General features: G+C 49.9%; 1 protein-coding gene across 2 annotated transcripts in view; it reads right to left on the reverse strand.

Moving 5' to 3' along the window:
* The window catches only part of KHDC4 (KH domain containing 4, pre-mRNA splicing factor), a 316,330-nt gene that overhangs the window by 257,990 nt on the left and 33,828 nt on the right, over positions 1 to 24,512 (reverse strand). For both annotated transcript variants that reach the window (XR_011304121.1, XM_069649904.1), the window contains exon 3: positions 14,438 to 14,548. Coding sequence is in view for 1 of the 2 variants with exons in the window: in XM_069649904.1 (XP_069506005.1) it covers positions 14,438 to 14,548 (111 nt within the window). In the remaining variant the exon portion in view is untranslated. The remainder of the gene's footprint in view (positions 1 to 14,437; positions 14,549 to 24,512) is intronic.

Consider the following 24,512-nt stretch of genomic DNA (forward strand, 5'->3'; position numbering starts at 1 on the left):
AGCTGAAAATACTCCACATAATATATTACCCTCGAGTGGCGCTATACAAGTGGGGCAAGACATCTGATCCAAAATGCTTACGTTGCAAGCAAGAAGAGGGTACATGCTATCACATTCTGTGGCAATGTACACAAGTACAACACTTCTGGAGTAGCTGCTGTGATAGACTCGCCAGAGTCTTAGGCCGACCAATCCCTACTGACCCCAAACTCCTTCTACTGGGTATTGATACGGAAAAGGACCTATCGCGCTTTGAAAAGCTATTAGTTTCAACATTCACCAGCACAGCTAAACTAAACATAGCGCAACTACGGGGTTCTGAGATCACTCCACAGTATGAACAATGGAAATCAGACAGACGCAATTATCCCAATGGAACGACGGGTTTACCATGCAAGAGGGTGCCCGGGCAAAGCAGACAAAGTATGGGGGAAGTGGGAAGAGATGTTGTGAAACCGGTACAATTTGTAATAATCAAGCTTGTAGTTTAACATCCGCGCCGCCTCTGGGCATAATAGCTAGGTCATTAAATCCTCTAGTCATCTGTAAGAACTGAACGTGAAATGTCGATGGACATTTGATATGGTTAATATCTACTGTATTCCTAACCTCACTTGTGTTTCTACATTGGTCCGCATAAAGGCAGAGGTCCCTCATGTAGCTCCACCACATGTATGCACAGTTTTATGTTTGTAAGTTTATATGTTATTGTATTGTAACACGAAAAGACAATAAAACATGTTATCCAAAAAAAAAAGAATACAAGATGGAATAGGATCCGAATGAGCACTACATTTAAGTTGGCAGACTACCTCGGCAGAAACCTCACGAAAGACCATGCCGAAGATGCTACTTACATAATATGAGCCGGGATAGAATTGGTGATAGTTTGAGTGCTCAATTAGATAGATTTACATATATCAATGATTTAAAAAAAGTCAACCAATGAAGTGCTATTCGCTGTAGGCGTAAATCGCACTGTGGAGGAAAAGGATTTAACCACTGCAAATAGATTGGTTCATGGCTACCTCAATGTTTAGGGTGAAGAAACCTTGCTTGGCAAGGAGAATTGCACTGTGATAGCTCCTAGACAATGAACGGAAAGCCAATTTTTCAGTAGAACCATAATATAAGCGCCATTTGCACTCGGTCCATTTTAATTCTAGACGAGCTCCCTTAAGCTCCTCAGAGAACCAAGGATAGGAGGAACATACGTGAATGAATAGGTTTCAGAGGGGCCACCTGGTCAGCCACAGCACATAATGTCGGAGATAGACAGGATAGGTGTATTTGTGCTGTATGCATGCATTTATTACTAATCAAAGCCAGCATCTGACTGATATCCCCTCCATGCAAGCTACACCAGCTACGTTTTAAAATAGCAGCTTGGCGAGGATGGACTAAGGGAACAATGCTTTGCACTGAAAACTGTATTAGATAGTGATCGGAGCAAAGAACTGGGCTGGCAGGCAAAATTAATATTTGCGGCAAAAATAAGGTCTAGGTTGCCACCCGACTGGTGACTAAAAACCAAGATCTAATAAGGAGTCGAAAAAAATTGACCAATATCAGAGCTTGAGGGATATTGTACCCAAGGTTAAAATCACCCCCCTCCTGCCCCCCAAGTACCACTAAATTGCAGTACTTAATTTAAAGAGATGCCACTAAACCATAAGAAAGTGTATAGAATGGGAAGCCAAATATCAATACACACTAACAGCGCTTCCCATTGCCAGCTCATGGGTGTCACGCTCACCTGATTCCCACGGAGGCGCAGGTCTGGCTTCGAGTGCTGATGCTTCTTCAATGGTGAAGTGCAGGACTCTGATGATGGACAGGAAGGGCCCCTCTACTCTGGCTTTTCTGGCTCGCAGGAATATTACCCTGTGCGTGAAAAGGGAGTATTAATAATGCTCAAGCCTCCCACCCCCTTCCAACCCTCCTCGATAACCTTCCTCGATTCCCCGTGAAGTCTCACCTTAGGGTCTGGAAGGATGAGTTCTCCATCCTGCTTCTGATGGAGGGGCGCGTTGAAACCCAGTTACTTCACTGGATTGAGGTTTGATGGGAGTTCAAAATAAGCTCGGCTATTCTGGTGAGGCGCTGTAATAGTTCTGTTGCAAGTTCAAAAGTTAAAGCTTAATAATAATGTTCATTGTCTTATTGCAGCAAGCGCTAATACTTATGTCTTTTTCCCCTTAGGGGCCGGGGTTCGGAATGCCGGAGATATGGCGCCGACCCGAGGTGTAAGTTCTGGATGAGCGTTCAGGTAATGTCTTTGCATTCGCTCATTCAATGTCTTTGTCTTTTTTCCCCATTGGGGCCGGGGTCCGGAATGCCAGGAAGCGGCAGGACCCGAAATGAAATGGGAATGACCCAACAGGTAAGTCTTAGAAGGAAACGGAGCTGTTCCTATTTCCCTTCCTTCTCTCACCTTGTTTTCTTGTCTTTTCTCTCTAGGCTCTGGGAAGTGGGTGCGGATCCAGATGATCGCTGCTGAAGATGGAGGCGCCCAGGAAAGGTGAGTGAAATGCAGCGCTGCAGCGATCGAAGCGAAATGCTTTTAAAATGATGTCTTCCCTTTCAGGATCGTCGGTGTGATGTCCCCATGATGCAGCTTTAGCAGGTAAGGTCTTCTTTCTCGCCAATTCTCTCTCATCTCCCTTTGCAGGCGACCCAGGATGCTGACAGGCGTGGCTGAAGTCCAGATGCAGGAGCTGACACGGTGAGCGTCCAGCTGCGAGGAGCAGAACAACGCGAAGCGTGAGTTGCTGATCGTGCGTGGTTTAAATAGCTTTGGAAGAGGTTCCAGGCATGTATCCTTCCACCGATCAGGTATGTACCCTTCCCCGACCACACCCAGGTGGAAAGTAGTCCCACAGGTAAAGTAGTTCCATTCAGGCCTCAAGAGGGCCTGGATGTAGCAGCATGGTCTGCATCAGGTAAGTGCACATTAAAACACTTGAACACGTCTAGCTTTATGAGCCTGGCGCCTAAGGCGCCAGGAAAGGGGTCCAACATGAGCCTGGCGCCTAAGGCGCCAGGACTGTGTCCAAAGGGCCCCAGCTTGGGCCCGCTGGCACTTCCCTGGGGGGAATGATGCCTGCCTCTGGGATTGCTGGGTCGGACCTGGCTCCTTGGAGTTAGGCATCATGACAATGGGATAGGGGAATCAATAAATGTAAAAGGTTTTTTAAAAAAGCATTGATAATCCCCACCAGGTTGTGGGGCCACTATCAAAATAGATAATATTGCGATCCTCAGCGAGTACCTGCTAGACCAAAAGTGCAGATGTGGCAAAGAGAAGTCTGAGACAAGCGGTAGGAGAATATTCACATAAAAAGTAATGTAAACATGCCACATGGGCGAGTGTTTAGTAGGTAAGCACTTAAAATGGGTATGTTACCAGTACTAGAAACTGTACGAGCAGGGCAGACAGTATTAAAGTTAGCAGAAAATACTGTTCTGGGCGGTGCCAGCTTAAGCATAGCCTCACGAGATATAATGGTTAAGTACATAATGCCAAGCCCAGCTAATCAGGCCTTCACATGGATGAGCACCAGGCTTGCTTTTTGCACGCCTTGGGCTTGCCTTTGGCATGCCCACTGCACTGTCTAGGTAACTGGAACATAAATGCCACTGGGAAAGTCACATGGCCGCGAGAGAGCGGCAACTGAAAACAGACTCCTGCCTCAAAGCAGGAAGTGTCCAATTAAAGCAGAGCACTAGTATGCCTACAAACAGAACAATTTGAAATTCGAGATATTTGGGGGAAGGAGTAACATAAAACACAATTCCACCAATTTTGCTGAAAAAGCAGAGCAGCACCTACACTTCCCTTGGTCTTGCTGCATTGCTAAGGTGTTCTTGGGAGGGCTGCAGTGAAGTTGTTCCTTGCACCCCTTCCCCTACCCCCAAAAACACCAGGGCACCAGAGTCCCATTGGGGTGAACCCCCCATTGGGCTCCAAACTGCCAAAACAACTCTTATTCATAGAATCTGCTCTGTTTGCTGCCAACCTGCCCCTTTCCCCCTTAGTACCGGGATCCCCAGTGTCACCCTTGACCCTATGAGACTTGTTTAATATAGGATTGGACTTGCGAAGAACGCGTTGAGCAGGGGTTAACTAAAGTTGCCTGAGTTCATCTAAGTTTGCTTAATAGTATCAGAAGTTTTCTCCAACTTGTGTTGCTTTACATTTGATTTTAAGGCGTACCATCTTTTATTCTACTGTGATATTACTGGGTGGATAGTACTTTCATGACCTATTTCCTAAAGCTTTTGCGTACATAAAATAAATAACTATTTGTATCTAACTGCTAGTGTGTCAGGGTTTCCTTGAACTGATGTTTTGCTCCAAGTACTTCAACCCATCGCCCTCCTAGACCAAGTCTGGCTGCTCAGCCATTGCTATCAAACCTTTCACCTAAAGGTGGGCTTTTCCAGGTTCTGTCACAGACCGTCACTTGTGTATAACTCCCTAACATGCATGGCAAAATCACTATGACCTGGGGGTCTCCAAGAGGCTCACTAAATAAAAATGGTATAGTGCGGTCACCTGGTTGTAAAGCTGGTTTGTTACAAACCTCCAGCTTGCTGTTCAGCATGTTTTGAACATTTGACTTGCCACATAAAACCTGCATACACATATCAAGCTAGAAGACATTATGGATTTAAATGAACGCTGTCCCGTTACCCTTTGTCAGCTGAACACAGTAAGAGGCACTACCTCCTGTGGACTGGACAGCCTCCAGCCCACATCACTGAGGGGGGCCCAGGGATAAACCTGCCCACCTCTACGTGCTGGAGTCATGTGATCCATCACAGGACCCCTTTTCTCCTGCCATTCCAGGACGTCCTACCTGAGCGCCCCATCAAAAGGGCAACCACTAGACAGCCTTCTTTCCATCCCAGTTTGTCCATGTTCCAGCCTGGAGGGCCCTCCCTCTTTTCTGTTGTATCATGCCGTTTTGCACCTCCACACAGACGCGCCGCGCCCTATGGAATCATCGGGTCACCTTGGTTCTTTGCACCATTCTGCAGCTCATAAAAAACACAGTGGACCACTTCCCCCACTCTTGATTACTTTTGTCTTGTCTAGGTCTTTCAAAACTCCTACCCATTTTACCCATCACTCACCTCCCTTCAGCACGTACTCGCAATACCTATAATCTCATGTGCCATGCTCCCACTCTCAACCCTCTTAATCAATTTGCCTTCTGCACACCCACTTGGCCTTTATCAAAAAAATCGCAGTTAACTTTAGATACATGTCGCCCCATCTGAACCTTCAGTTCCTTTGCCTTACAGAAAACTGGATTCTAACATGGTGGCTCCACTTGCTCCAACCTCTTCGTCTGGATTTTCTCAACCTGAGGCAAATCGGCAGACTCAGTCTTCTGCCTTTTCAACACTGCTTTCTTATATACTCTCGACCACTCTTACCCTGTTCGCCCTTTTAAACCTGCTAGTAAACCCCCTCAACAATGGTTCACCCAAATCTTGAACTCATTTGCTCTCCGCCACGCCGATTGCAGAAGGAAAAAAAGCCAACTCTCCACTGATAATCAAGCTTGTCTGCACTCTTCCTACATATCGGTTCTACTCCATGGCAAAAAACTATTATTCTAACTATTGTTCTAACCTTATTGTTTCGATTTTCTTCTAGTCTTAGGCACCTCTTTCAACCATGAAACCAACTGCTCCCTCCTCCCATTAACTTCACTCCCCTCCATCTCCTTCAGGCTTTGCCCCTTTTTATTAACTACAGTTCTTCTCTTACGTGACTCTTCAGTCTTGCAATTCTCATAGTTCTGCTCCCGCCTCATCCTTTCCTTCTAACTGATCCATCCAATGTCTCTAGAGCCCACCCGTCTGCATCCCCATTTCCTCATCACCCATTCCTAAAACTTTTTCCTCTTCGCTTACGTCACTAATTTCTCCCTCGCCTCTTTTCCCTCCCTAGTCAAGTATGCAGTCATTCTTCCAATTCTCAAGAAGTATACTCTTGGCCCATCTAATTATCGTCCAATGCCTCTTCCTTACGGTGCCAAAAGGCCTAGAACATGTTATGTGACATTTGTATAGCCCCTGCTGCCATTGGTATGGCTTCAAAGCGCTGCGAGGATGAACACCCTTTGGAAGACCGTATTCCGAGTTGAGAAGAGTGGTAAAATGCATGTGTGTATTTATAGCCCAACCGAAGATAGGGAGTTGCTAGGTCCTTAGGAGCAGCCCATTTTATCAGGGTCTACTCAACGTTCAATCTAGATCATAACTCCTCTTTCCATTCCAATATGTATTTCATGCTCTTCAAACGACAGTCTCTGCTTTACTTGCTGTTACTGATAATCTCTTCTCTCTGCTATTTTAAGCTATCCTCTATTCTCATTCTATTAGATCTTTCTGGTATCTTTGACACTGGATCTCCTTCTGTCCTCTTGTTCCTCATCTGGCAGTGCTGTTTCTGCTAGAAATGTGTTTTGTGCCCATCTCTCATCGTTCTTTCCGTCTCTTCGGCTGGTAATTTCTCCTTTCTTGCTCACCTCCATCATGGTGTCCCTCGAGGCTCAGTCCTGGGACCCCTCTCCTTTTCTCTCTTAACACTGTTCCGCTAGTGCACATTATGAAAACATTTGTGTCTTTCATATCACTTCTACACGTACACCAGATTTTTCTCGTGACCTTTTCTAAAGGTATCCATAATAACATCTCCGACTGTCACAACAGTACAATCCTGGGAGCAGTCACATTTCCTTCAACTCCCTCATTCACCCAGTACCCTGCACCCCCAATCCCACATCTCTCTGCTCACAATTTAGGAGTCATCTTTGACTGGAAGCTCTCCCTGGCTTCCCGCCACTCGGACCTGCCTCTTTCAGCTTTTCAACATTTGTTAAATTCACTCTTGACATTTCACACCACCTAACTCCTAATCTCTTCTGTGGCTACTGCTCAGTCCTCAGTCTCGCAACACATTGCCCATCTCCTTTGCGGCCAATCTACAACCCTGCTTTTCGTACTGTTCCGCCTTTCCCCAAGAACCTCATTTGAAATACTTTTATACTCGCTCTATTGCTTGGCTTTCCTTTGAGTCCCACTTGTTATTCCACTTGTGCATGAATTTTAAATTGTACACACAGGTTGGCTCCCATCTATCCTCCTTGGTTTTTGTTCTATACAACTACCTGTTCTCTACACTGCAATCTTTCTTAGCCACCCCCTAAACCTTCTTGTGTGGTCTCTTTATTACGATCTCTATCCTTATTGGCTACTAAACTTTGGGATACTTCACCTCTTCGCTCGTTCTTCATCTTTGTATTCCTTCTGCTCCTTTCAAATCACATGTGTTGTCATCTTAATGTTCCTTTGAAACATCACTTTCACATTTTTATGTTATTGTTTATTTAATTTCAGCGCAAAATAAATTCAATAAATGAAATTAATGCATTATATGTTACTTCAATTGGATGCACATTTGCTAGGTTACAGCAGGTGTGTGGGGTGGAGGTGTTTTTGGAAATGGGCCACAGTCACCTAAGAAATCGACCGCTAACAAAGGAAAGGTTTTTCAACAGTAACTTTAAGGTGCCTTATCGGATTTTGATCCTGCTCAAGGCTGCTGTGAAGATATGCAAGGCCCTACAAAACATCAGTAGCCAATAAATTAAGCTGCTGCCAATTAGCAGCCAAGTTTTAGAAACACAAGTCTGAAATCTTTCCCACACAGGACACCTGCCAAATGAGCAGCCAGAACACATTTTCCCCAGCCACAGGACCCAGCAAACGCAGAAGCAGCTGGGGAGCAAGTCACAGGGTGCTCTGAAATGTGCCCGTTTTTTTACATTGTGGGGGGCAGCAGGTGCAAGGTGCCCCCCTACCACTCCTGTCAGAACACTAATTGATGGTGAATTGTGTTTTAGGCCGTACGGATTTTAACCTATTTCGCTTTGGGTAAAATGGGGATTGCTCTTTTGATCCCATACGCGGTCATGTCCGTGGTTTACCGAACATCTGGTCTCAGCCTTCCACATATGTGGTTGGGATATTTTATTCAGGACACTGCACATAGTTGTGCAGACTACTGGGTACTTTCCTGATAGGCTTATGGTTTCCTGGTTCTCCCCACTGCCCGGTTGCTCAATGTTGGGTGATTACTTATGGCAATGGACCCATATATAGAAAATGGGGTTAGCAGAGACTTTGTCTAGACCTTACGTTTAAATATTAGGTGGATATCATTACAATACTGTACTAATATCTGAAGTACTTACTTGATCATTTTGGATGTGTGACTTTATCAAAGGATATATTTCAGTACATTGTGATATTTCTGGGATTGTATGTGGATGATCTGTACCTCAGTCGATCGACCACCTCTACCTGAGAATTAAGCCTTGTTCCTATGACCACAATACTCATGTTTGAGAGGTGGAGCTCATCTTTGTCGGGTGTTTTAGCCCCTACATCCCCAGGATTAGTTGTAGCATTCAAAGATTCTACCATTCCTCTCCTTCACGCACAAAGCACTACCCATCATCTCTCTCATGTCCAGGACACACTACGCCAACAGCTCATAGACGGAGTGGCATATTATTTACTGAAGAAACTGCAACGTGTACAGAACTCAGCTGCCAGACTTCTCAAACTCTCATGAAGGGACCAAGTCACTCCTGTGGTAAAGATGCTACATTGGTTCCATGTCAAAACACAATCAGCTTCAAAAAAGGGCAATCGACTGCCTAGGAGCTGAATTCATACAAAAGAAAATCATCTACCAGCCGACTATAACACTCAGATCCAGTGATGGCATCCGCCTAGAACATAAATCATACACCAATAAAAAACGTGGAACAGCATTCTCTTGCTTAGCCGCAAAGCTTTCGCCCCGGAAATACAGGAGCTGGGGCTACACATGAGCGTGGTGCTGCCACTGAATAGCACTGTTGAGGAACCACAGATATACACACAACATAAAAGTAGGAGAGTAGCACGGTGGTACAGTGTAAGTGGTAAAGCCCTGTCTGGTCCTGCATCACAAAAACATCAGCTGTGTGGGCTGACCGCCTGGGTCGGGTGTTGCATCAACCCCTTCATTCCTGCACAATCTGCCGGAGCAGCCTCGAATCATCACGCAAATTGAAGGTAAGCCCTGATGGGCTTGGGAAAATACTTTATTTCCATTGGGTTTTCTGCGGCAAATGCGCGCTCTCATGAGCATCAGCTAATCATTATTTATACCGCTGCACGATAATTGTATGCTTGGTGCCAGGGTTTATTATTGTATTTTTGAAACTGTTCGAATTCAAAAGGAAACAAAAAAGTCCTTAAGATGGCGGCCGCTGCAGCATGTAATACCCTGTAGTCTGCTGCCTTCCCCGATTGAGCAGATCGTGGCCCTTTTTCACCAATGCGTTAGCCGGCTCCCACCATCAAGGCCCACACACTAGGTCCTGCCTGGCCCTGTCTGTTCCTGTCCGTTGCCTGGACATGCCCCAAGCCAAACTACTTGGCATCACCAGTCAATGTGTTTTCAAAAACCTGTTCACATCCAACGCTCTGCCTGCCTATTTCTCCCCGACCCACGCCTTCAAGTGAGTTCAGTGGCTGCCTCAGCCACATAGAATCTCTTCTCTGCCTTCCAAGTCTGCACCTTTGAAAATTCCCCATGCTCTATGGTGACTGTTTTCTGTTTTATGACTCAGTTCACCATCTACTGTAGTGCCATGCTGCTCTTCCTGTGTCCTTTACAGTCTGTTTGCCTAAAATCATACTGTTTGAAAATCATTTTTGCTATGCCCGTTTACTGCATAGTAAGTGCTTATTCGTCAACACCCACCCCCGGCACCCTCTGTCCCCCTAAACCACCTGTTCCCTGCGCCTTCTTGTGCATCAGCCTGGTAAGTGTACTCCCCACCATTGCAGCTAGCTATGTCACTATCTCCGCCACCAAATCTGGCAGGAAGAAACTTCAGGACATATTGGGCTCTAACCCAGGCATTCCTATTGCAGACACCTATGTCACAGCATCCGCCAGATCGACTCTCACAGACATCCTCTGTCATTTCCTCACCAGCCCTATTGACCCGGTACATGGTCTCCCTTCTCTCTCCCCCATCGCCTCTTTCCCCATTAATGGTATCACCTGCTGGGAGGTCCTTCTCGACCTCTTTGCCATTTCCAGGGTCCCCATTAATGTCCATCTGAATGGAACCATCCGTCATGGTTCATGGTCCTCCTCGTCAGGGTCCTCCTCGTCAGGGTCCTCCTCGTCAGGGTCCTCCTCGTCGTCGTCGTTGTGTCCTGGTCCTCCTCCTGCCATCCTCCCTCCTCCCCTGCACACTGTGCCTTCCTCCCCCTCTACACAGACTCCCTTGCCTACTGTGCTTTCCTCCTCTGCAAAGGCACCCTGGCCTTGCCTTACTGGCCCAGCTCCCCAGTCGGCCTTGGCTCCTCAAATATTCGTCTGGCTCTCTTGCCACCCTCTGGGGTGCAGGTTGGGGGGGGGATGAGTGGCAGACCACTGTCACCTCCACCCCCGAAAGACCTTCAAAGATGGCAAGCTGCTTCCTAAGCCAAGCTAAACTCTTGCTCTGCTGTCAAACTTGTCCGATATGTGCAACCTCCTTGAACGCATGGATCTTGATGTGCTAGCCATCACGGGCACATGGTTCAAGGACAGGTCTGTCACAAGCTTTGACACACTCCTCCCTGAAGGTACAAGATCCTCTCTGAACCCAGGCCCAAGGGGTCAGGATGGGGAGTACCATTGACCTTTCCAGAATGGATACCTGTGTCCATCCCCACTCAGGCATACTCCTCTTTCGAATGACTAATCTGCAGGCTCTCACTCTCTCCTAAATGTTCTTCTATTGGCCACCAAGACAATCCAATCTCTTCCTGACCTGGCCTCTCTACTCGCCTCCACCTACTTCCTCCTGCTGGGTGACCCTCTCCCGACTCTTCCGGACCTTTTTGCAACCTATGCGATTCCCTCTCTATCGTACCTTCTGGCTCCATGCACACAGCGGCCACACTTTTGGATGCCTTTAGCTCTACCGACATCCCTCTCTCAATCTCTCTCACTACCAGTCTTGACAGACCACTTTCCTCTCGCATCGGCACATCAGGCACGGCCACTTGGATTCAAAGTCATCAGACCCATGAAAAGAGTGACAGTGGCTGCCTTTGCCGCCACCTACTCTCCTCCACCTACTCCAGCGGGTGACTCCCACCCTGACACAGCCCTTGCTAACCTCAATCTCTCCATCTCCAACACCCTTGACAATCTTGCCTCTATAAGGAGGGTCCGACTGAAGCCTTCCAAAAAGTGCAACACTCCGTACGACTCTGATCTGGCTGCCCTTAAACGCAAGTGTAAGGCACGGAGTGGAAATGGAATACATCAGATAGACCCTCTGACAAACTGGCATGCCGCCTCCTTCAAAGGCAATATCGACTCTGTATCCACACTAAGAAAGTCTTTATTCAAGCCTGCATCTCTGCGGCATCAAACATGGCCAAACTTTTCAAAGTCCGTAAGCAGCCTCCTCCTCTTCCGTCACACCCACCCCGGAATGTTTCTCAGCCCTGGCATCCCACTTCACTGCAAAAACCCATGACATCCTTTCCTCTCGCACTTCCACACCACATCATACGCCAACACCCCTGGAGCCTCCCTTGGCCCCTCCACCACTTCTCCGCTCTTCTCTCACTCCCGTCACACCCGACGAGCTCGCCCAACAAGTCCGGTCTATGAAGGCCTCATCCAAACAGGTGGACCCCTGCTCCTCCAAAACCATTACAGACAACATGGACTCTCTCGCTGCAGCCTAGGCTGATCCTCTGCAATCTCTTGCCACTGGAGTTTTCTCAACTTCCTTTAAGCACTCCCATATACAACCTCCACTTAAGAAACCCTCTGCCGACCCCTCCATTTTGGCAAACTACCGCCCCCATCTCTATCACCCCTGACCTGGGAAAACTCCAGGAGAAGCTGGCTATCTCTCATCTCATCCTCCACACTGAATCCAATGGTTGCCTCCAAGACCATCAGTCTGGATTTAGAGCTTCCAGAGGCACGGAAGCTGCTCTTCTGAACACCCGTGAAGACTTGCTCGCACATCTTGCAACTAACACTCCCCCGTTACAAAATCATGATCGCACGTCTGTGATACCCCGGTAATTACAGGTCAGGCTTTGCGTGGCTAACCTCCTTCCTTTCCGACCGCCCGTCCGAGGTGGAACTTGGGCCCCTTCTCTCTACTATCACTCTTTCAACCTGTGGCATCCCCCAGGGTACCAACCTATCCGTCAGGATCTTCAATGTCTATATGGCTGCCCTGGCACATGTGCTTGCCAGTTTCACCTCCAACTGGTGTTATGCGGATGACACGCAGCTCTCCTTCAGGCTACCCTCAGCCACCTCCTCTACCTCGCTCAGATCCGACTGTCCGCAATTCAGTCACGGTGTGCTGCAGACGATCTCTGCCTCAACGGCAGTAAGATGGAGATCATCCGCATTGGTACTCCTGCTCCCGCTTTCCCACCATCATTCTGGCTGGCCTCCCTGCGACCGCACCTACCTGCGAGGGGTCATCGACTCCACACTCTCCTTCTCCACTCAACTACGAGCTGCACCTCCAAAGAGGCACTCTTCCCTTTCTCACCTTCCCCCAGAGGCTCACTGTCTCCAGAGTCATGGTTCTCTCAAGGCTGGACTACCGCAACAGCCCCTTTCTCAACTTCCCTGCCTCTGCTTTGCACCCTCTGCAACTCATCCAGAACAGAACCAAGAATTATCCTTAGCCTCAAGCCCAAGGACCGCACCTCTCTGCGCTGAAATCCCTCCACTGACCCCCTTCCCCATGGCTACAAGGATCAAGTTCAAGACCCTCTGTATTGTCCATAATGCTTTCTAGGGCCTGTGACCCATCTATCTGCACCAATGCCTTCCTAAATACTGTCCCTCCGCTCATCTAGCTCCAACCTTCTGCGAGTTAGCCGGTTCTCTAAGCAGAGATTTGGAGGGAGAGCTTTATCCTCAGTAGGGGCCTCCCTCTGGAATAGCCGCCCTGCCACCACCCTTATTGAGCCTGATCTCCTTAAGTTCTGGAAACTCCTTAAGACATTCCTCTTCCTTCTCTCCCGCTGCCCTGCTAACCTCCGTTTGCCCTATCCCCCTTCCCCTCCTTTTTCTACACAGCAGGCCAACTGGCTGCTGGGCGTACCCAAGAGTCTCAGGCCTCCGGCACCCTCGCCAGTCCACCAGCACTTGCCTCAGAGCATGCACTTGCCTCATTGCTACTGCACTTGGTCAATGACCCATTGAGGATGGCATCTCAGCACTTACCCAGTTTCTGACTAACTGGGCATACCTGAATTCCCCCCCGCACTTGTCCCCCTCTCCCGTACTGTCTGAACGTACCATGTCTGAAGATCGGCTACCTTTTCCTCCCAGTCTCCCCTCCTGCATGGTGGCGCCTTTATGCTCTTGGAAAAACTGCAGAATAGTCAGACCTGTCTGCTGTTATCTACACTGTTAATTGTATGATATGCACTTGCTCTGTCTGGGCAGACTGGTATCGTTCAGAAACTCAAGGGCTCTGAATGCCTGTTATTACCCCCCTTGTTCCCTCCCTCCTTGGGCACTATGAAACACTTGCCTGTGTAAAGGCACTTTATAAATTAACATTACCATACCATATCACACCAGAATGTTAGACAGGTGAAGGGTTACGTGCCAGGCAGACAAAAATAGAGGGTAGAATAGGGTACTGCCACTAACCAACCCTACAAAAAAAAAAAAAATTAAAAAAAAAAAACACAGACCTCATCCTTTGGCATATACCTCTCAAACTCTGAAACATACACAACCATACCGTTAGAGCAAAACAAACCGCACAAACAAATCACACAGCCTCACCCCACAGCACATGGTGGCTATGTACTGGAAAAAAAAAAAAACCTACGCTCAACGAATGGTGTAAACCGAACTTAAGCTGCAAACACCACATCACAGCTCTCCTGATCTTTTCGAATGCACAGTCCTATTATCTTAAGTCCCCTCCCCCTCCTCCTTGCTTTGCAGATACACCAGAGCACCAAGGGGCCAGGCAGTGGCGACAGTGCACGGTATAAAAACCTTTAACATCCGAAACAGATGGTGGTACAAAAACGGCCTTAACGGAGGGGGGTGTGGAGAGCCAACACAAGGTGGAAAGGCCAAAGTTGAAGATTAAGTGCTTACATTTCAGAACTTTTAAAAGATGAAATGCTAGTTCACCAAATTGTACTTGTTCAACAAATTCATTGCAAAAAGAGTAAAGTCTCAAAAGCCAGCACATAACCAAAGTAAACTGGTCTGGTATTTGTTCAACTGGCAAAAAAGGGAAACGGGTCTACAAAGATGAAAACCAAAAATATTTCCAACCCACACCTCATCCTGAGTCTGCCCTTTCGTCAGCAGGTTTCTCGAAGTCAGAGGGACGTCATTGATTTCCACTTCTGCCAACACCAGATCATCCTTGATTTTCATGACGGGGTGAAACTGCAAGAGAGAATCAATTATCTTTATCAGAACACAAAGACAAATGTATTTGTTTGGAAAATAGTACCTCAAGACAAAAATCTACAAAGATAAAGTATTACAACAAACGCACAAAATAAAAAGAAATTCCACCAACTGCTGTTACTCAAATCATTTCCATTGGTGCATGAGTAAAACATACATTATGTTGAAGGAAGTGCAAGCCTCTTCAAACAGCAGGGGAGGCCAGCGGCCAGCCGTCAACCAGCAGCAACCATCAAAGTAGGTCTGGCCTGGGCGGGGAGTAGAGCAATCGCTCTACTCCAGAAGCCCTGCCACTCAACCTGCCCTCAGACCATAGCAGACCAGGATATAACACTAACCTGCTTGACAACTAGATACAATTGTGAACACTAGCATGCGTCACATCTAGATTTAATTGGGAAGGTTAGCAAGTGCTGCACTTGGATAGAAATGTGAACATTAGCCTGAGTTGCAACGAGATAGGATTGTGACTGTGGAACAAGTTACTTACCTGTAAACTTGTTCTCCAGCATGGATTCACATGCTCATGAATATTCCCCGTCTTCCGGCTTTGAATCCTCGGTAAAAGAAAAAACATTTTCTGTTTCGTTTCTAAACTGTCTTTCTCCTATAAACCAATCACTGCGCTCTGGGTCATACTGCCCCCAGCCAATGACTGCCCTCTACCTAAGCACCTCCTCTGGCAGCTATCTTCAGATTTCGTAGCACGTAAAGTGGCAGTAGGGAGGGTTTGCATGCAAATCCATGCCAGACCCATGCTGGTGAACAGTAACAGGTCAGTAACTTGTTCCTTCTCCAGCATGGGGTCTGGCATGGATTCACATGCTCATGAATAAAGAACACATAGTACACACATGCACAACCACGGCAGGTGGCAAAGCTCAACAGAAGCAATCTCTTACCTCCTCACCAGGCTCACCTTCAAGCGAACAGGTTGCGCAGCCCTGCTTGGCCGACTCCGGACTCCTTCCTGGAATCCCTGTTGATGTAGTAGAATTTCGTGAAGCTGTGCGTCGACCTCCATGTAGCAGCCCTGCAGATGTCCATCAGGGGTACAACCGACAGGAACGCTGTTGTAGCAGCAACCGCTCTGGAAGAATGGGCTCTTGGACAGCCAAGCAGTGGTCGGTTTGCGAACCGGTGACAGTGAGTGATACAGCCGGAGAGCCACCTGGAAATGGAAGCCTTGGACAGGACCTTCCCATGGACCAAAGTTCACAAAAAGCAGAGAATTTCTCCGGAAACTCTTCTTGCAGGCCACAAAACTTCAACGCTCTAGCGACATCCAGCGAGTGCAAAGTCCTTTCAGCCGGCGACAAAGGCATCGGAAAAAACACACGTGGGCTTGTTGCAGTGAAATTCCGACGGCGCCTTGCGCATGAAGGAGGGTGGCATACGCAGCACCACCCTCGCCTCGTGAAAAGTTAGGTATGGTCGCATGCATGACAGGGCCTGGATCTCACCTACTCGTCTTGCAGAGGTGGTGATGGCCACGAGGAAAGCAGTCTTCCATGACAGAAACTTGAGCGGAACTGAATGCATAGGTTCGAATGGGGGGGGGGGGGGGGGGGGGTCTCCACCAACCCCATGACCCTAGTCATGACCACATTGAGCTCCCACGCGGGGGCCGGAGCATTAACCAGCGGGTATGAACAGCAGTGTCTCTTGATGAACTACTTGACCAGACGATGCGTCCACAGAGAAGACCATCCTGGAGATCTGGCGTAGTGGGAAATGGCTACCAGATGAATCTTGGAGGCGTGAGCCAGCCCCGATTTAGCCAATGACAGTATAGATGGCAATACCTGTGGGGCCATGACACTCAGAGGGTTAATAAGGAACATGTTACTTACCAGTAACTGTTGTTCTCCAGCATGGATTCACATGCTCATGAATATTCCCTGTCGTCAGGGTGGGAATCCTCGGTAAAGAAAACAATCAGTTTCAGTTTCTGAACTGTCTTTCTCCTAATAACCAATCGCTGGTCTCTGGGGTCATACTGCCCCCAGCCAATGACTGCCCTCTCCCTAAGCTCTTCCCCCTGGCAGCCATTCTCAGATTTGGTAGCACGCAAGTGGCAGTATCACCAAGTGAAGAGCCACAGAGGGGAAGGAGGGAGGGTTTGCATGTGAATCCACGCCAGACCCATGCTGGAGAACAGTTACAGGTAAGTAACTTGTTCCTTCTCCAGCATTGGGTCTCGCATGGAGTCACATGCTCATGAATCTAAGAATACATAGCAGTATACACATGCACAACCATGGGAGGTGGCAAGGCTCAACATTAAGCAACTCTTACCTCCTCACCAGGCCCACCTTCAGGCAAACAAGTTGCGCAGCACTGCTTGGCCGACTCTGGACTCCTCCCTGTAATCCCGGTCGACGCAGTAGAATCTCGTGAAGGTGTGCGTCGACCTCCATGTAGCAGCCCTGCAGATGTCCAGCAGGGGTACACCAGATAGGAACGCCGTGGTAGCAGCGATCGCTCTGGTCGAATGGGCTCTCGGACGGCCGGACAACAGTCGGTTTGCAAACCGATGACAGTGCATGATGCAGCCGGAGAGCCATCTGGAAATGGAGGCCTTCGAGAGGGACTTCCTCTGGTTCACAGGTCCAAAGTTCACAAACAGTTGTGATGTCTTCCGAAAACACTTTGTGCGGTCCACGTAGAACTTCAGCACTCTAGCTACATCCAGCGAGTGCAAAGTCCTCTCGGCCGGCAACGAAGACGACGGGAAGAAAACGGGTAACACCAAGGGCACGTTGAGATGGAAGTCCGACAGCATCTTGGGCATGAAGGAGGGGTGCGTCCTCAGCACCACCCTCGTCTTGTTAAAAGACAAGTATGGAGGCTTGCAGGATAGGGCTCGTCGTGCGGAGGTGATGGCCACAAGAAAAGCAGTTTTCCACGACAGGAACTTCAACGATGCCGAATGCAGAGGCTCGAAATGCGCCCCCATGAGCCAGGTCAGCACCACGTTGAGCTCCCACGCCGGGGCCGGAGTCTTCACCAGCGGGAATGAACGGAACAGTCCCTTCATAAACTCTTTCACGAGGCGATGAGACCACAGAGATGATCGTCCCGTATTTCTGGTGTAGCGGGATATCGCCGCTAGATGTATTTTATTGGAGGCATGAGCCAGCCCCGCCTTGGCCAGCGACAGCAGGTACGGCAACCCTTGAGGAGCCGTAATTCGTAGAGGGTTAATCTTCTGTGCACGGCACCAGATAGAGAACCTTTTCCATTTGTGTCCACAGCACTTGAGAGTTGAGGACGCCCTGGCCTTTGCAAGCACCTCCTTGCAGTCCGCCGGGATATCGTACCCTCCAAACTTAGTGCCGCAGGAGCCAGGCCTGCAAGTTCAGCGACCCCGGGTCGTGATGGAGCCTCATCTGGCGAAAAGATCTGTGTCCATCGATAGTTTGACTGGGGGTGACGCTGACAAGTCCACAAGGTCCGGGAACCAGATCTGTCTCAGCCACGCCGGTGCGACGAGGATCATCCTGCACAGGGACTTCTTGAGTTGGTTGACGAGACGCAGTAGCAAAAGGCAACGGAGGGAACACATACAGGAACAGACCGTCCCAGGGGAACGAGAAAGCATCGCCCATGCTCCTCGGCTGGAGAAACCTGCTGGCGAACCTCTGGCACTTGGAGTTCGTCACCGTCGCGAACAGGTCGATCTGGGGTTTGCCCCATCGTCGGAAAAGTCGATCCACTTGGTCCTGACGCAGTTCCCACTCGTGGAATGAGCGCAGCTCCCTGCTCAACGAGTCGGCGATGGTGTTCTTTATCCCTGCTAGGTGGAAGGGCACCAGAAACATCCCTTGGGCAACGACCCAATGCCTCAGATCCTGGGCCTCCTTGGATAGGGCCGGGGACCTGGTTCCTCCCTGCTTCCGGATGTAGAACATTGTGGTGGTATTGTCAGTGAAGATCCTCACCACCTTGCCCTTGAGGGACGGAAGAAATGACCTGAGAGCCCAGACCACTGCTCGGAGCTCTAGAATGTTGATGTGGAGTGACCTCTCCTACAGGAGCCACAGGCCTCTTGCGTGAAGATCTCAGGTGTGCGCTCCCCATCCTTCCAGGGAGGCATCAGTCGTCACCAGATGTGCTGGGGTCTGAAAGTCTGCGCCCGCCGCGAGATGCGCGTGGGTACCTTACGACCGAATTGCTTGGCAGAAGGCCTCATTGCGCGGAATCTGGTCTTCGAAGCTGCCCGCCGTGTATCCAACGGGCATCGAGGAATTCCTGTAGGGGACGCATCCGCAGCCTGCATAGGCGCACCAGGTAGATGCAAGAGGACATCATACCAAGAAGGGACTTGATGGACCTCACCCTGGCCACGTCCGTGGCCAGTAGGTGCTGCCCCTTGCCCAGGATGGCCTTCATCCTTTCCTCCCGACAGAGGAATCAAGTGGGATTTGGGGAAGTTGATGGAGAACCCCAGATCCGTGAGCAGCTGGACGGTCTTCGCTGTGTGCTCGAGGGCAAGCTCCCTTGACCTTGCTCGGATGAGCCAGTCGTCCAGGTAAGGGTAAACATGGATCCCTTGCAGGCACAGCCGCGCCGCCACTGGTGCTAGGCACTTGGTAAATACCCCGGGTGCTGACTTCAATCCGAATGGCAGGGCCTTGAATTGGTAGTGCCGTCCTTGGACTACGAATCTGAGGAACTTTCAGTGTCCTTTCCGAATGGAGATGTGGAAGTAAGCATCTTCCAAGTCCAGCAACGATAGGAAGTCGCCTGTCTCCAGCTGTCCTAGCACGTGCTGGAGGGTGACCATCCGCAACTTCTGGGCCTTGATGCATTTGTTTAGCCAACATAAGTCCAGGATGGGGCGCCAACCGCCTGTCTTCTGACGGGGAAGTAGAAGTATCTTGAGTATACTCCGGAGCCCCAGGGGCCTCTTTGGGACGAGTTTGATGGAACCTTTCTTGAGCATCGCCCTTACGGGGGTCAGGGCTGCTGAGAGAGCCCCTGGGTGATGGCTGAGCTCTCAGGGCCTTCCCTCAGCCTCTCAGGTGTCCCGCAATTCTAGCCACCCTATTTCTTCCCTACCACTCTCCTTACCCTGTGATGCTGGACAGGGGGGAAGACTTCTTCCCGAGGGCTCTGGGTTGCTCCAGCAGCCGAGCGGCTGCACTGGGTCCTTCTTTGCAGCGTTATGCAGTAAATGGGGACCGGAAGGGCCTGTTATGTCCCAGGGAGGGAGGGGGGCACGGGGTGGGGGGGGGGGGGGGGGAGAGGGATCTTTCTCTTGGACCCCCCAGCATCCTTCAAGCAATAGTCAGGCGTGGAGGTTCCATCACACTGCTCCTCCACTCCGCGAGGCCTGTAGCTCCTTCTTGCTGGTGTGGCCTCACGGTAGCCGAGTCGACGGGGCAACGCTCTTTAGTACTTGGAACAGTGCAAGTGGGTAAGGCTGCCCCCGTCAGCCTCTGTTACAAGGCCGTATCTGCTGGCGCCGTTAGTCCGGGCTGCGACCAACAGCGTATCTTTTGCTGCTATGTGGCCGATCTCAGCTCCAGGTCGGGGACGACGGGGGTCGTGGAAGCGCTGTTGTCTCTATGCTGCCACCGCCCCGTTGGCTTTGAGATCCGTGTTTGTAGAAAGCCTCAACTGTAAGACGCTGGTGCCAGGGGCGAGCTGTGACCGTTGTATGCAGTGAACCAGGGTTGCTGGGTCATCGAATCTAACCGCCCCAGAAGCCTTGAAGGAGGGTACTGTGGCAGGTTCCACCCGGTGATCTCCTGACGTTTGGAGCCGATGCTCCTGCTTGTTGGGTTCCGTGTCGGGTTCCCTCCGATGCGGGCCGTCTGGCGGGAAAGGTGCACCGATCGCCACCGTCTCCGTCACTTTGCTTCGCTGTGTGCTTGCGCCCTCAGGCGTCCTGGCCCTGCGACTGCACTTCTCTGCTGCCAAGATCCAGGCCGCACAGGGGAGAGAGGGGACACCCACCCGGGGTCCGTTCTCTTAGCTGATTTCAGGGTTCCGACAACAGCTTCCAGAACCCTTCAGCCTCACCTGAGACAACTTTCATCAACTGTGGGCTGGGCAATCCCGTGAATTTCGCCGTTTAACAAGGGTTCACGGGGAGACTGGTACTCGGGCATCCATAAAGCCTACGCCCCCTAGTGGTGTCAGAGTGCATCCTTTTAAACGCCCGCTCTGTAGTGAAAAACAGACAGCATCTTAGACCTCCTCACCTCTGACAAACCTGACCTAGTCTTTATCAATGAAACCTGGTTCTCGGATGACTTTGCCCCTGTTGCACATGAGGCATTCCCCCCCCCCCCCCCCCACCGCCCGGGCTACTCCCTCATCCCACTCAACAGACCCTCAAGAGGCGGCGTGGCAGTCCTCTTCAAATCTCACTCATGGATTCTCAGTTATGCATTCCATCATGCGAATCCCTCCTAGTTAAACTCCCACTACCTCAGACTTTCTCCCACAGCTTCCTAATCATTTACAGACCTCCTGGTTACGACAGACTTCACAACCAACCTCTGACTCTGTAGCCACCATTCAAGTAAATCACCCCTCCCTGAATCTCCTAAGAGGCTTCAATATCTGGTTGGACATCCCCACCAAACCAATGACCCATTCACTGGTCAATAGTCTTGACGTGCTCAACTTCTCCCTTCACATGAACTGTCCAACCCATTCTAAAGGGCGACCCTAGATGCCATCTTCAGCTCCCACAACCTGATACATCTAACCCCCCACCTCACCACATCTGATCCAACTATTTGGTCATCCCTTTCTCCATCCTTTCCCCACCCACATCCCCCTTAACCGCAAATGCTGGAACAAACTAAAGATCATCCCCGACCTAGCCGACACCCTGCTTCTCAGACCCCCCCCCCCCCCCACACCCCCTACAGATCTTTAACCACCGACTCTTTAAACTCATGACTCAATGACTGTCATGATCTCTGCTTCCAAAAGATCAGGACTTGCCCGACTCCCTTGGAAGCAGACCCATAACCCCGGTTCCGAGTGCCAGCCAGTCCCAATTGGGACCTTTTGGACCCTGTCCTGGCGCCAGTGGCACCAGGCTCATAAAGATGCCCAGTCCCAGCGCTGGAAGCGCCGGGCTCATAATGCTTGGGTGGACTTACCTGCAGCAGACCATGCTGCTTACTTACCTGCCAGTTGAACCCCTGATCCTCTTCTGTTTGGGACTACTTTTCCTGTTGGGTGGGGCAGGAGCCACTCCCTAGGTTCAGAACACTGGAACTCTTCTGGAAAGCAGGAACTCTTTTCTTACCTAGGCGTGGCTGTGGAAGGAGACACCTAAGCACTACAGGAGGCTATTTAAACCACACCCGATGGATGAATCTTGCTTTGCGTTATTCTGCATTCTCTGCAGCAGAATGCTCATCGTGTCTTCTGCTTCTGATCCTGGGCCTAAGGGAACAAAGGCTTACCATCCTGGAATCCAGTCTTCAGCAGCATCTGTAAATACAAAGAAAGAACAGGTTAGCACTACGGTCTTCAGTGGCAGCGCATCTCTTACCTGGTCCATCGGCTGTCACTAACGCCTTGCGCTGCATTCCGGCATCTGAAAGACAAAGGCTTGCCTACTCTTCGCATGCTCCGGAGGTCTTCGCACTGCATTCTGGCATCTGAAAGACAAAAGCTTACCAGCTCTTCGCACGCTCCGGAGGCCTTCGGCGCTGCATCCCGCATCTGAAAGACAAAAGAAGGTGCGTTTAAAGACATTGGGCAACTTTATTACTCACGTGCCATTACTCCTTCCCACGCCGAATCCAGTGGGTATTCCAGCACCCTTCAGCTTCTCTAAAGCTCCGAACTCGTACCTGCAAGATAAAAGGGACAGTTAGTGCGCATCGTGAAGCAGGCTACAAGCGCTTACTTACGTGCTTCCAGACGCTTCTATTCCTCACGCGGGTTCGATCCTCAACTCTCATCAGCCCGCCATCCGCCATCACCGGAACCCTGCAAAACAAGGGATATCATTACAAAAGACTTAAGACATTTGAAGTGCCCAGAACCTACCGTTCGTGCAGTTAACGACGGACAGCAGTCCTCTGAGGTCAAGAGGCCTGCACCCTTATCCAGTGAAGAAACTGGTTACGGCACCCTGCCCCGAGGCAGATGGAGAGCTCGGCGTTCACTTACCCAAGGTGAGGGTGTTAACCTTTGGGGTTCTACAGGAGAAGAGAAAGGGAAGAGGAGAGAGGCACCCAATAACCCCAGTTCATTAATCCCATATTTTCTATCTGCAGACATCTTACTCTTCGAATCAGACATACAGTGCACAAAGGTCTAGCCCAAAGAGCCAACCGTGTGTTACACATCACCTTTGAAGATACGGCATTCACCCAGTCAAGACCGGCGCCTCTGCGGGAATCAGGTGAGCGTTACAATGACTCCCTCATGCATCGGACCATTTCCTAAATGGTTTACTCCCGAAATGAGGAATGCCAAAAAACAAAACAATTCCTTGGAACGCAAATGGCGCGCAGAAGAAAACAGTCTCAGCAGATCCACCTTCGTCTTACACCATCGATACTACAAAGCATAAATCCAAAAAGCCAATAAAGCCCACTACAACAATCGGATTCTCAACTGTGGAAAAAGCAGAAAAGAACTCCACAGAATCATATCTGGATTTGTCAAACCCGCTTGCACCTCTGCCCAATCTATCCCATCACAAACGCTCTGCGACTCCCTCTCCCGCCACTTCTACACCACTGCTCTCGACAGAACGACTTCCCTTAAACGGTCCCTCCTCTCCCCAAAATCCAAACAATACAATAATTACCTTCCCACCCCCCGCCGCAACCCCCACCATACCCACCTTTGACACCTTCAAACCCATCGGCAGCTACGAATTTCTTCGTAGAGACCCATCAGACGGCGACATGGAACCGAAACCACTCTGGCCTCAATCTGGGACGATCTAAAGATCACTGCAGACTCTGCAGGATGCGCTGCACTAATTTTCGACCCGTCTGCAGCCTTCGACACAATCAACCACTCAATCCCCCTTGACCGCCTCCACTCCCTAGGAATCCGTGGAACCGCTCTCAAATGGATCGCCTCCTTCCTCAACAGGAAACAAAATAACCCTCCTGTCCTTTTGTCAGGACAACCCCTGTATGTCCACCCTCCATGGAAACATCCGCCTGCACAATATCCTGTGCTACAACTACGATACCCAAATCATCCTTAAACTCCACAGCTCAGACTCCAACTCTCAGCCCGACCTCACAGCCTGCCTGCTAGATATCGACCGTTGGATGACTACAAACCACCACCTCCTCTTAAAACCCACAAAAAACGAAATCATGGTGTGCGGCAAGTTGCAACACTGAGCTTCTACCTCGTCCACTCCCATGGCCCACCTGCCCACCCCCTTCGTCGCTGTAAAAAACCTTGGATGCACTATGGACTCTGGCCTAACCCTCTCCCGACAGATCAACAATGTATCTTGTCACTACCATCTAAAATTTCCTCAGGTGCCTTTTTTCGCTACCTCTCCAGTCTGAACAGACTTGCTGCTGTTATCTCCATTTTAATGCCAGCTTGCTTTACCTAGGAGTCCCGGCATACCACCTTAATAAACTCCAAGGAGCGCAAAACGCTGCTGCTAAAATGCTCCTAGCCCTGGGTCCAAGAGACCACACCTCTCCAATGCTCAGAACATTACACTGGCTCCCAGTCGGACGAAGGGCCACTTTCAAGACCCTGTGCATCACTCATTGTGCAGTGCACAAGACCGGCCCCCTGGATCGGCAAGATAAGTTAAACATTACCTCCCAACCCGCACCCCAAGATCAAGCTGTTCCCTCCTTTTAGTGATCCCAACCACTAACTCCATCAGGATCGGAGGATCCTCTTTCTCAGCATTGGCCCAGACTCTGGAACTTGCTTCCACCTCACATCTGACACACCCAATACTATA

The sequence above is a fragment of the Ambystoma mexicanum genome, chromosome 1p, assembly GCF_040938575.1.
Source record: "Ambystoma mexicanum isolate Mex_15411 chromosome 1p, UKY_AmexF1_1, whole genome shotgun sequence".
NCBI classification, from domain to species: domain Eukaryota; kingdom Metazoa; phylum Chordata; class Amphibia; order Caudata; family Ambystomatidae; genus Ambystoma; species Ambystoma mexicanum.